The sequence below is a fragment of the Coturnix japonica genome, chromosome 7 (assembly GCF_054131305.1).
Source record: "Coturnix japonica strain WE chromosome 7, WE-NBRP24, whole genome shotgun sequence".
In the NCBI taxonomy this organism is placed as follows: domain Eukaryota; kingdom Metazoa; phylum Chordata; class Aves; order Galliformes; family Phasianidae; genus Coturnix; species Coturnix japonica.
This window is the reverse complement of record NC_140669.1, coordinates 16,398,991-16,412,406: the sequence shown is the minus strand read 5'-3', so window position 1 is coordinate 16,412,406 and position 13,416 is coordinate 16,398,991. Positions and strand designations below refer to the sequence as shown.

The following is a 13,416-nucleotide window of genomic DNA, read 5'->3' as shown; positions in this document are numbered from 1 at the left end:
AGCTGGAGGAGTGTGAGAAAAATGGCTACTGAAAGGAAAAGAAAAAAGACACACTGTGTAGTTAAACTTTGGGACTCCCTGCCCCAGGATATAGAAGAGAAATTCGTGAGACCTATGAAATGCTTAGAAATGACATGAATCTGAGGTAGCTGCTGAATGACAAATGCTTTGTGGCTGGGACAGCAGTTGCAGGAAACATTGCCATGTCCTACTTTTATAGTGGCTTTGTAGCCACCCACTATTGGCTGCTGTCAGAAATCAGGCACTTGGCTGCAGGTACCCAGTAGAGCTGTGGTTAGTACTTAAGTTTGAGGCTTAATTTTTAGGAACAAAGTATCTAAATAAGCAAAATGTTCAATCTGTTCTGGCAAGGTCTGAAATGACTTTGGTAATTGATTCAGCATCACCCAAAATTTTCAATTCTTTTCTATTTGATGGGGCAGTTTCTGGCTTAAACTTTTATTCTCACCTGGTTTGTAAGAAGGGTAACTGATATCTATCCTACACCAAAGGTTAGGCATTCTTCATTATTTTTGTTTATTTAGAACAGCTTCTCAAGTGTATCTAATGACAAGATCCACAGACCAACTACCAGCTGTGTGGTGAATTTATGGCTGGAGAACAACAGCGCTGCTCTATAGGCTGGAAATAATTTAGTAACAAAACTGTAGAATTCTTGAAGTAACTGTGACTGATAACACTATTGAGTGCTGTCATATGTAATGTTTTGCTATCACCTCTACAGCATTTGCCCTCCCTCAGGCTGCTGTGGCAATATGGTTACTGAAGTGAATTTCGATTTCACAGTATGGAGGATTTGATTGAAATAACCTATTTAATCTTGAGTAAATCACGACTGAAATCAGTAAGCAGGAACCTTTGATTAAACTATAGATTCTAATTCTGTTTTCCACATTTACCTCTATTTCCTTCAGAGCTTGCTCATTAAAAATGGTAAATGGTGCATTCCTTATTCACAATTTAAGGATGCTTTTATGCTCTCCTGTATTTTTATTGAAAATTGAACACTGAAAAATGTTTCAATTAACAATTGTGTCTAAAATTTAGTTTACATAGAATCACTTAATAGATATGTTTTTTATTTAAAAAAAAGTTTGTATTTACAGTTGTTCATTACTGAATCAAGGAATCTTGTTTTTGTTTTTCTTATTGAACATAGGTTATCAAGATTTGCATGTCTAAATATTTTGATGGCAGGGAATTAAGTGTTTAATCTGCATGGTTGTGGTTATAAATTTTGTGGGCAATTAATTGCATGTGACAATGCTGCTGAGGCTAATTTAAAAACCAACAGAACGTTATATTTCATTTTGCCTTTTTATTGTATATGCCAAGTTTCTTTTTGATTTTCAATGTCCAAGGAACTTCTCTAGGTTCAGGGAATGAGTTTTTATATTGCTCTTGTTTGGATGCGCTGCATCTGGCTATCAACTAAAAACCTCAAGCAGTGTAGGGGAAAAGTACCAGAGTACAACAGTTGTTTTCAAGTTTTTGGGAGATTGCTCATTAATGCATTTCAACCAGTTAAAAAATATTGATGCTTTTCACAAATAAAACTTAACACTGCTTAAAAAATTGACAAAATATTTTTTATTTTAATGAATCAATAACTTTAGGGAAAAACTTAACAAATATTGCCTTCTCTGTAGTAATAAAACTGATATTATCTAGCCATTTCCATCTGCTCATATGGGAGCATATAGGAAGTGTGAGTATCCAGAAGATGATGCAAGTGAATACTTCATTTAATTACAAATAAGTCATAGAAACACAGTATCATAGTGTGGCCTTGGGTTGAAAAGGACCTGAAGGATCATCTAGTTTCAACCCTCCTGCCATGGGCAGGGCTGCCAACTGTGCTAGACCAGGTTGCCCAGAGCCACATCCAGCCTTGATTGGTAATGCCCAATTCACTAAATGAAAGTTAAATGTGCCAAGGACTTATGCAGAGAAATGTAAAACTGAGAAATGAGTTTTAGAAACAAACAAAAAAAACCTCTTTCAGAGTTTACTGTTTGACTTTTCTTGGAATGAATCATAGAAAACAATGAGGAATTGAAATTGAAGGGATTATAACTTTACTTTGATTTAGGTTCTGGCATCAGCAGCTGCAGAAAGAGAAAAGACCCAATCTGAAAGCAAGTTTAGGTATATAGATAAATCTAAAATTCTAACTTTTCTGTGTTGAAGAATGAGGACTTGGAACTGTAAATCATAGACAGGAAGGACCCGTGTTCATATGCAGCTTCTAAAAGTACAAACACTTTTGCAGACCTGCTGTGTTATTTTGATCTGTGCTAGAGTTTTCTTGTCTTTTTCTATTGCAGAATTTCTGGATTTTCTTAGTTTTAATATGGTGTTCAATACATTATTAAAGCATTATAATTTAAGTAACTTCAGACCGGTCAGCTCTGATTAAAATTATAGTAAAGCTTCCTTCTTGCTGGAGTAGTTGACTACCCTGGAGATGTGGGCTGTGTTCTGAATTGATCATGTTGCAACCCATACAAGTCACTTGGTGACCTCTAATGGTGATGAACATATCCCTTTTCTGTGTGGTTGGTGGTGAGCAGAATTTTTAATAGATAACTGTTGTCTCATTCCAAAAGCATAATAATCAAATGACAGTGTTTGATTATGGCATTGGCTGCGCTTCAGCCTTGAAAGCATGATTTGGATGTGTTTTACTGTGCCTATTACTGCTGCCTCTTGAAATAGAATAGCTAACAAATACATTGCTTCATTTCACAGATCTGCTCTTTATGTAGGAGCATGTAAACATCATTAAAAGGTAGTGGCAGTGTTTTTATTAAGTTCTGCTAACCATGTTTCCTTCTTTTGATAGTGTATATATATGGATAGGGATAAGTTGTAAGCTCGTAAGAGTTTCTTGAAAGCCACTGAAGTATGTGGTGAAGTTTAAATGAACTTCAGAAAGTAGGTATTAGTAAGATATAGACTTGAAATAGGGAGATTTTAGTTCTATTCTGGTTGGTGGCAGTCTGGAAGCTGGCAGACTTTAGTAATCTGTTCTGCTGCTACCGAAATTAACAAAAATGCCCATCCATTTGATCTAGAACTTAACTAAAATCATCAGAAATAAGCTGAAAAGAACCATCTTTCTTCAAAATGACAGATAGACATAATCTGCTCCTGAGACTGTGATGGTGTGTAATGGAGGAGCCTGGATATTGATTAGTAAATGGTAGCTGAGTATAGCAATGTTAAACAGAAAGGGATTTGTGTAATCATGTGGTGAATCCTCAGGAGGCTAATGCTTCTTTACAGTAAATACTCTTCTGTTGTATTTGTATGATCCAATAGAAGCTTTAAAATTCTGATTTGCAAAATTAGCATAATAGACTTCCTTTTATTAGCTCTTCGGTTAGTGTTCTGATGGATACCTTGTATCGAGGTACATTGTGCCTTAAGCACGTGAAAGTGAGCAATGAATGACAAATTGTTGTGAGAAGGAAGATGACCTTTTACATATGAATACTATTTGGTAGGGTCAAACAATACACTCTCCTTCCCCCGCTATTAGAATAACAAAGGAAAGCTTGTAAACAAAATTTTTCTTTTTAAAAATGCCTATTAATCATATTCTTTGGGGCTTTTCCTTTAATTGCATTTTTAGCTTTGTACAAGCAAAGATCTTGCCCCAGAGATATATAATGGAGATCAAATGGGTACATCTCCAGGATGTACGACCTAACTATCATTCTGATTAGACAGCTCCATTTTTACATCAATTTCGGTTTGCTTTTCTTCAGTCTAAATAAGAAGGTCATTTAAATGCTTCTGCTGTTTTAATTACAGTGGCAACTGCAATGAGGCAGTGCAAATGCCATGCTGCTTGTCCTTGTTTCCTAAGCTATGTTGAATTGCTTTTTTACTGCCAGAGTAACGTAGTTTGCTTAAGTGGTAGTTTTAATGCAGGTCAAATAATTTTGGATAATAATCTTGCACCTGCAAGACCTAAATTTTGTATAAAAATGATTTTCAGCAAGACATGCAGAGGCAAAACATGTATGCTGTTACAAGTGCATGCACACACCATTCTTTCACGTAATCTTATTTTAAGCTTTTAAAAATTGTTTCAGGAAGAAAGTACATGCTGATTCTTAGCTATTGTTACATGCATATCATCTAGGAATACACTTACCACGAGGTCTACAGAGAAGATGCTGAAACCTCCTGGAAGTAGAAGGTGATTTTTAACATAACTCTGCAAAAGAGGCTATGGATAAACTTGTGAGAAAATAAAGTAGAAAATAAGAATGAAAAACTGCTTGATATGTAATCAAGCTATCCTGGCATGATTTAGAGAACTTAATTTTAGTTCCAATGTGTGTAAGTTTTCTTGAATCTCACTTACATGATTGAGATCTCATTTTGAAGGACAGAAGACATACCAACGTTTAACATCTTCATTTTACAGTGGCATTGTTACACAAATGTTATTTCTTAATCTAACGCATTAGGCAATATTTTGTCAATGTAGGTCTTAAGTGTGTGGGACACTGTATTGAATATAGCAGGAATTAGACTATCAAGTAGTTATTTCTAAGTCTCTGTCTTGAAACATGGATGCCTGAGATCTCTCTTCACTTCTTAGGATTTGTCCAGTGTGACCACACCAATCTCGGCAGCTGTTTAGTCTCTAATCTTGATCTTGGTGAACATAAACATGGTTCTGCGAATAATTTCTCTAAAATTGAGTGGTTTTGTGTTGCCTGCTAAGAACAAGCAAATGAACGGGCAGGATAAGCCTATGCAATGAAGTTGGCCCATGTTCTTCTTTTTTTGCTTCTTTGTGTTGCTTCCTAGAAAATCAGAAAACAGCTCTAGCAATCTTTATGTGGACATCAAGTGACCCAGAGCTTCAAAGTGATTTTTTCATTAGGAAAATATGCTTTTTTGTGGTGCAAAATTTTAAATTCTAAAATGATGTAGAGATGGCCAACAAAATGTCTTAACATGGCTGGTTTGGGTGGTGTTCTTATTTAATGCAGATCTCTTGAATTAATCATGTTGGAAGTGACTGCATAGTTATAAACAGCATAGAGAAAATGAATAAAATGCAGCATGCTAGAATGCACAGAAGTATTTAAAACTTATTAGTCTTTTAAAGAGATGGGTTGTCTGTATCCTTGATAATCAAGGCATATGAGTTTGTAATGGCACAAAGCAAGAAGCAAATAAGAGGTATCGCAAAGGGTTGCAAAAAGGTCTGAGTTTGCATTTTTAAATAGAAATAACTTTTTCACAAATGCATTAGAGAAACTAGGGGCCATTAAGAAATGATGAAAAAGAAGATAAAATTATTAATCATGAAGATGTGAGTGCCTTTCTTCAACTCCAATTTCTGTTTAGTAGTAATAAAGTCTGTGTGTGCTACTGCATGATAAGACTAATGGACGTAAGTGGAAAAAAGAACTCCAGTGAACAAATGAAATGGTACTTGGAAATTACATACAAATAAATCAGCAAGCCCAAACAGTTGTCACCAAAAAGTAACAAGGGAACTATCAGACTAATTTAGAGTAACAGTGACTGACTAGAACTGGAAAAGAGGCTGAAAACTGGAGAAGAGGCTGCACCGTTTTTAAGGGAGGAATCAAATGCATCTTCTGTTTGGTAGATAAATATATAGCAAAATCAATCATCTATGGAAATCGATAAATGTCTGGAAGGTAATGGAACCATATGCAAAAAAAGCTTCTAGCAAATGAATCTTAACAGGCTTCCTTTTTTTTTTTCTTTTTCTTTAATAATGGCGTACAATTAAGCAGAAAGCAGCAAAAATAGTTGAGTATTAAGGTGGAAATGGCAAAGTTGGCTTGAATTCTCGTGAGTTTTCACCTTCACTCTAATAAACAAATTTGACCCATAACTTCTATTTGGCATGCTTTGCAATTTAAAAACAAAATAAAATGCACTATTCCATTTTCATCTTTCTTTAGGAAAGAGTCTGTACTGGGAGCAGCTGGTCTCACATAGCTATGTTGGTCTGTTAGAAATTGGGTAATTTTTGTGAGAGTTCATAATTACTTAGTGCCTTTTTATGTGGTGAATGTTTTATGGGAGGTTTGGGGAAAGGCAATCTGAGAACCTAATCAACTAGTTTCTGCATAGTTGTCTGGAAGAGTGCTAAATCTACAGACATCCTCAGCTGTGAAAAAAGATACGCAGGCTGGAGCAATTCACTGAAGCTGCTAATAAGAAAAACTTTCTGATTTCCTTCTGCCAAAGTGTGGAAAAAAGTTGTTATTCCTTTGATTTGTTCCTTCAGAAGTACATGCAGGGAGAGGGTATGTAAGTCTGAGCACAGTCCCACATTCAGCCTAAATAGCTCTTTTTTTTTTTTTTTTTTTTGGAGAAGTAGTGTGAATTTCTGTGAAACTTTGCCTTTTTGGAAAGCAGCAGTTTAATAAGCTTGTTAGATGTGATAAATTTCAGCAGAGGGGAGTGGTGTGCCAAAAGGGAGCTCAGAGATGTGTCGTATGTGACTTTCTTCTAGACAGGAAGCCATCCAGGGCTTTTGAAAGGGTAGGGGCTGGAGCACTGAGATTCATACTAATTCTTTGTTGAATAAAAATAGACTAGTGCATCATTCCATATAATGACAGCAGTTTTTTACAACAGAAGTAAATTAGCCTAGTAAATCTGTACCAGTCTGGCTGCATTATCCACAGTTTTGTATTAACAAACTTAAACTCCCATAGCTTTTTAGGGTAGAATTTTGGGAACCTGAAACTCCTTTAGCCTTGGAGCATTCAGTATATTCAGTAAATGAGTACTCTTCATTTTAAACGCTGCATGTGGCATACTTATTTTTCAGGCTTTGCTATATTGCTTTTGTCTCTGTTGCCAGTCATTGGTTCTTGTTTTCCTGCATGTTGCTGTTTTTTGACTCTAATATTTTTGTAAGTGTTTAACAAGTGATGATAGCTCTTAAAGCACAGCTGGGTATGCCTGCCTATTGGATTTAGTTTTCCCACAGCAAGACTTCATGGCCTGGTATGCTGAAATCTGAGCTTGCTTACAGTTCTCCTTGCTGGGGAGAAGAATAATGGGCTGCAAAACACATTCTGTTGCTATTAGCTTTTCAAGTGTATTGAGCTATTCATTGGATAAAGAATGCTACAGCAATTAAGTTCATCCCTATGCTCAGTCAGATTGCCATTTCCAAAAACAAGATGGATGTCTGTTTTGCAAAGAGGCTAATGTTTAGTAGATGGTAGAAATTATTAGCTAAAACTGAAATGGAAAATGTGTGAGAGATGGTGGTTTGGAGCACAATAAGAGATTATAAAGGAATTTTTTTAGTTGCGTAGTAAGTCCCTTATGGCTGTCTCATGTGCTTCACTGTTTAAAGTGCTCTCAGGAGTGAACATGAAAGCAGAAAATCCTTGGTTTTCATGCTTTACTGTGTATTTTATGTTTTGGAAGAACCTCCCTGTTGAGACAGTGGTGGTCAATTTGTGAAGTTATTCATTTCAGAACAGCTTTATAAATGCTATGCATCAAAACCTGTTCCTCAGTCTCTTCAGTGAGCTTCTCTCTGTGTATTTGATCTCCAGCAGAGAACCTTAACAAGAACTGAATATTTTGTTACTCTTGGAGAAGGGGTAATCTGTACCATTCAGACTAGATTGAACTGTTAGAGCCAGTATAGCAGTGTGTCTCTTGAAGATGGAAAGGAAAATATTTATTAGTGGATTCTGTTTTATCTTTTAGGTACTCCAGTCATTTTTCAGTCTAAGATTTTTCTGTGGGTTTTCACTAAAATATTGCTGTGAAAATGTGGTGGAGCCTCCTGACAGGATGTGTTAAGAGAACAGTATTTTTCAAGTTGAGGAAAGTCCTTGTTGCAAAAATGTGGTTGCCCATGCTATTTCTATCCTCTCTGGATACAGGGCCTGAGTAGTTGTCAATAAAACTAGTCTGTTGTTTTTTGTGCTTTGTCCTATGCTAGTTTAATATGGTTCCACTGTTAAACACAAGAGATTATCATGAATATGAGTAATTAAGTGAGAAATAGCAGGACTGTAGCAATTTTAAGTAGTGTAGGGTGGATGTAAAAGTTACCGGGCATCTCCTTCCAACAATATCGAAGATAAAATTCTCAGCAGCTATTGCTTGATGTGCCTGATCTGGGGTAGGAGCAGCAGGCAAGGGCCTGGCCCTTGGACGCAGTGACTGCTGTAGCCAAAATTTATATCCAGCTGCAAAGCTAAATGGTTTTCTGGCTAGGCTTAAGCAACTATTTGTGTTCGTTCTTGCTAATAATGATTTTTTGGGAAAAAAAAAAAAAAAAGAAAAAAAAGATATATATTTTTTCTAATTATATTTTAAAAAATAGTTTATGTGGCTTTTAGCCTTTTAAGTTTCTTGGCTGTGCCCACCAGTTGAGGTAATATTAGATCATGAAACTACATACTCATCACGTATTTCACTTACAAAGCTAGTTAGTTTGAATAAGCTTTTCTTCATTAAATTTTAATGTATGCACTGAATGTTTTCCAGGAACTCCAGAAAAGAACTTAACGATATACGCTTTGAGTTTACTCCAGGCAGAGGTAAGGCTCTTTCAACTGAATTATTTGTTTATTGTTCAGAATGGTTTTTCAGAAATTGGTTACTACTTATGGTTAATATAAGCTACCTCTTTGAAATGTTCTCCAGTATGCAGAGCTTCATACTGGACTTAACTTGAACAGGAGCATGCGACGTGTGTAAATTCTAGTGGCTAGGTTGCATAATGTGTTCTATGTGGTATGTAAGATCTTGCATCGTGATATTTATGGCTTTGGAATTTACTTTTTTTTACATTTGGAGAACATCAGAAGAAATGGCATATAATAACCATGAAAATATATATGGTGATAGTGGTAACATTTGAGTTTCTTTGCCCCGCTTCTTAAAAAGTTATGTTAAAAAGTATAAGGCATACACCATTTTTAAAATGTCTTCAGTTGGCAGTTGAGTTGCATTTGTAGCTTATGTCTCATCACCAGAAATAAATTCTGGCATTGAAACTTAAGATTCTACTTGTAGAAGCTTGTAGAACGCTGGCTTTCCAGTGCTAAGAGTTTTAAGAAGTCATAAAATTTATTTTTATTTGAAGAATACCAGATTTTGCTGCAGTAAAATACGCAAGAGGATGATATGTTGAGAAAGAAGGTATCATCCTTATTACATAGCAACCCTTTAACCTGTGAATGTACTTCATTTTCCTCAGAATTGAATATACACTATACTTTGTCTTCATACAGAGCTTCCACCTTAAAAAAAAAAAAAAAGAGTCCGAATTGGAGCAGGTGGCTGTTTTTTTTTCCCCTGTAAATCATAGTATCTATCTCATGCAATGGTTTTATGGGTATATTCTGTTGCATGCCTACATTTCTCATCAGTTTTGGTAATGGATAATAATGAGAGATTTCTTTACTTGGGCACAGAGCATCCTGATTTAGTCAGTGTCAAAAGAATTATTTAAATACTCACTAAGCAGTTACACAAGCCATGCAAAACTTTGTTCATGATTGAGAAATGCAGGATATATCATAATAAAGTACAAATAAAGTACATGACTACTATTCCTAATAGTTACTGAGGCAGCTAGTGTTCTCACCCTCAAATCTCTACAAAAATTCTAACTCAGCAATGCTGTTCTTCATCTGTTTTACTTGAGGAGATCATGTAAGTATTCAGCTGCCTCAAAACATGGACTCCCTTGCAGATACTTTGTATTAAGGTCACGTGCAGTTGAGACTTTGTTGGAACGTAGGCTTTTTCCTGCTGTTTCACACTTACTCTAATCCTACCAAATTCTTTATTCAGTAATTTTCCAGCAGCAATTAGTAGTCATAAGGACTTAGGAATTAAGCCACTCATTTGCATCAGTCACCATCCATCCAAAGGTCTGAATCTTCTGGGTCACCATACATAAAGCCTATTTTGAGCCCTAAGCTCAAAGAAACTAATGACTGTGCAACTCCCTTGCCCCACTGGTAACAAACAAGAAAACCTGATAATACACTTCTCCATCTAGATCCATCTAGAGGAGATGGAAGCAGCAGAGAAAATGCTCCAAAACTGTTTATTTTCTTGGTTGCAAAAATACTGAAATTGTAAACCACATAAGAGTACCTAGTTTAATAACAGAGAAGAAATGCTTGTGACCTGCAGAGGTCTGTATGGTGTTTGTAATGAATAAAATCATCACAATCATCACATTGTTTTACTGTGTAGAGGCTGCTAAGTTAATTATCTTGAAAAATTGTGGTCCTTGTTTTTCCTCTCCTAATGAACAATAACATTGAATTCAAGCCTGTGACTTATTGGTGTTTTGAAGCTTAAGTATATTTTTGTTATATTGCTTTGGGTGATTGATATTTTTTTCATTGTTTTTGTGAATTCTCATACTTACTTCACCTTTTGGACAGACACAGCAGATGGTGTTTCTCAGGAGCTGTTCTCTGCAGGCCTCGTTGACGGCCACGATGTAGTTATAGGTAAATTCCGTTTTTCTTTTCAGTTATGCTCTTGGGACAAGTTTGTGTTAAGTGCATATGAAAAAATGTGTTGTTGGTTGTTATAGAATTTTGTCCTAATTTTACTTCCATGTATGCATGGATTGTTCATCAAGCCAGTTTTGATACCAGTCAAGAATTGTGTTTTGGAAGATGGTACTCTTCTCTGGCTTAAAAGGGGTTATATAATAAATGTCCTGTAGCACCATTTAGAATTCAGTGATTGATCATTTCTGCACTAATTTATGTGTTTAACAATAAAATGATTTTGGAGTGGGATTATTCAAAGTATGCTTTGAAAACCCTGAAATTAAGTGTCACATGGAGTTTGTAAAAGTATCCAGAGCTCAGAACTGGGGAGAAATTGTGCTTAATTGTACCATTTCAAGGGGAGAAAAAAAGATAATTGGAAATGTTTTCTGGTAGTTGAGTGGAAAGATACTTCTCTATTGTTCTATTCTATGCTTCAGTGTTTTTTTATTTTTTAATGCAAGTAACTGACAAATATGATTAATTTCTTAGGCATTCCTTTCCCTGCAGTTGTAGCTGTTCTTTTGGTTGTTCAATGCTACTAGAAATACAGTTGCCAAAATCAGAGCATTTTAGTAGATGTTGAGCATGTGAGTGCTGGATGAATACTAGTAGCTTGATCTTTGTTTGATCAATTGGTTTAGATATCTTTACCTAACAAATCTGTAAATTCTAAAAACCAACCAACCCATAAAGACCAAATCCAACAAAATGCAGCTTTCTACAGCATTGGATTATGCAGGCGAAGATTTGAAGGAACCTGGCCACATTTGTTTATAAGAAATTGAGCACGTTTTCAGCTGTCACCTCCACTATAGCAGTACAGTATTGAAAAATATTTCAGTCCCTTAGTTTAAAGCAGCAAGTCATAAAAAGAACAGATGGTGCTGAAAATGCAAATCCTCTTACAAAACTCATTTTCTGTGTAAAATGATTTTGCCACCTTGTTTGCTCCAAATTAAAAGGTTTATAATCTTCTTGACTATGAATAGTGGAGATGAGTTTGGTTGACCTTCTTCACCAGAAGATCTGATTCCTACATTCTGAAAGCAGCTGATAAATTATTTCTCACTTTTCAACAGAACCATGCAGAAATTCAGCCTCTATAATATAAATGGAAGCAGATTTCTGAGTTAGTCTGGTGAAAGTTGTTCCTGTACTTACTTTTAATAAAAGTTGAGACTTACAGAAACTGATGTTAAAAATATTTGAACTGAAGCTGTTAGTAGGTACCAGTTGATGTACAAGTTTTACAGAATTCACTGCTTAGCATCAACACACTTCACCTTTTGAGTCCTGCTGGATTCGCTTCACTTAACACAGACATCCTAGGAAGATTTCCATTCTGATAAGCAATAAGTTCAGCTACCTGTTCTGTGGACACATAAAAATCCCATCTTGCATGCTCAGTTCTCGCTACGATTGACTGGTTTCTGTTCTTATTGACAGTAGCATTGTTTCACAGGAGGTCCCCTAGATCAGGGGAATCATTACAAAAAACTTAGTTTTAAGGACACCTGGATTTTGAATTGGTGGGGGAATGAGTCTTGGCTATATGTAGACATCTACTTTATGAAGTATTTTTATGCAGCTCTGAAACAGCTGTTAAATCATGTGAAAGATCTGTAATATTTTTGGAATGTTTTCAGATAAAATATGTCTATGAATGTGCAGCATATGTATATTAACTAGTGAACCTTCACATAGTAATGCTTTGTTTGGATTTTTCTTCTGGAAGCAATCCTTTAACTTTCAGAATCTGAAGGGAGCTGACTATAGTTATTTAGAGGGGAAAAATGCTTCTTCCCAAACAAAACTTAAAAAAAACTATTGTAGATTAGCAGCGATGAAATATGCAGTTGTTCTTCATTATATTAATGTAACTTTAATTTTAGAAGTTTTTGTCAACAAGTGTCTGTGAATACCTCAAGAATAATGGAAGGTGTACCTTCACGTTTAAATACATCAGACAAAGGGCAGTAGTATTCTAAGGGTGCACATCCTGGTTTAGCACTTGAGGCAGCAGAGGTTTGCCTTTTGGTATCAGTCGTGGTTTGAGAATATTTGATTTTTGTGATCTTTAGTGAAGTTTACTAGAATTTTTTTTTTTCTTGTGTCTGTTGTTGAAAATAACTGATTCTTGGTGTTGTTGTGTATCACATTATATATGTTCTAAAGCTGGATGTACTCATAATCTTAGTAAATGAGAAAATGCCCTAACAGACTGTAAAAATTCATTTTAAGCACAGACTACATACTTTGTGTTTACTTTTCAATTTATTACCCAGAAAAGAAACATACATACAACAGAAATTGTGCAGCATTTTAAGGCATTACGTAGAAACCTGTGCACCTTCAGTGTGTACATGTAGCTCTATTTCTTTTTAGCAAAAGATGCATGTGCATTAGCGATAGGAGAATCTCTCTAAAATCCCTGGAGTTTATGTAGGGACTTAAATATTTCAACACATCTGTCTCATTTAGAGCTAATGCATTGAAGAGTGACTCATAATAACTAGACTGTCGGGAATTCTGCAGGTTTGAGATACACCCTCAGGTAATCAAGCTTTGCATCTAATAGCTTCTTCAAAGTTATTTTAGCTATGTATGTCCTGTGTAAAAGGTGCACTTGAGAAAGTATATTGTGTGAATAAGGCTGGTTTCATGCACATTCGCATTGTACTGAATTTTGTGTGATGGAAACTCAGATGTTCAAGGTGGTTAAAAAGAACACTGTGCTGGGTGAATAGCAACTGCTGCTGTAATGGCTTTTGTGACTGAGCTGTGGCATGACATAAATGCATAAGAAGTTGTCAATGTAACCAGA

General features: G+C 35.6%; 1 protein-coding gene across 14 annotated transcripts in view; it reads left to right on the top strand.

Annotated features, from left to right (window-relative positions):
* Window positions 1-13,416, top strand: part of STK39 (serine/threonine kinase 39) — a 112,878-nt gene that overhangs the window by 84,652 nt on the left and 14,810 nt on the right. For 12 of the 14 annotated variants that reach the window (XR_014947937.1, XR_014947936.1, XR_014947940.1 and 9 more), the window contains 2 exons: window positions 8,554-8,606; window positions 10,473-10,541. Coding sequence is in view for 10 of the 14 variants with exons in the window: in XM_085552430.1 (XP_085408556.1) it covers window positions 8,554-8,606; window positions 10,473-10,541 (122 nt within the window). In the remaining 4 variants the exon portion in view is untranslated. Of the gene's footprint in view, window positions 1-8,553; window positions 8,607-10,472; window positions 10,542-13,073; window positions 13,142-13,416 lie in introns of those variants that run through there. The other 2 variants (XM_085552429.1, XM_032445772.2) reach the window with 2 other exon arrangements.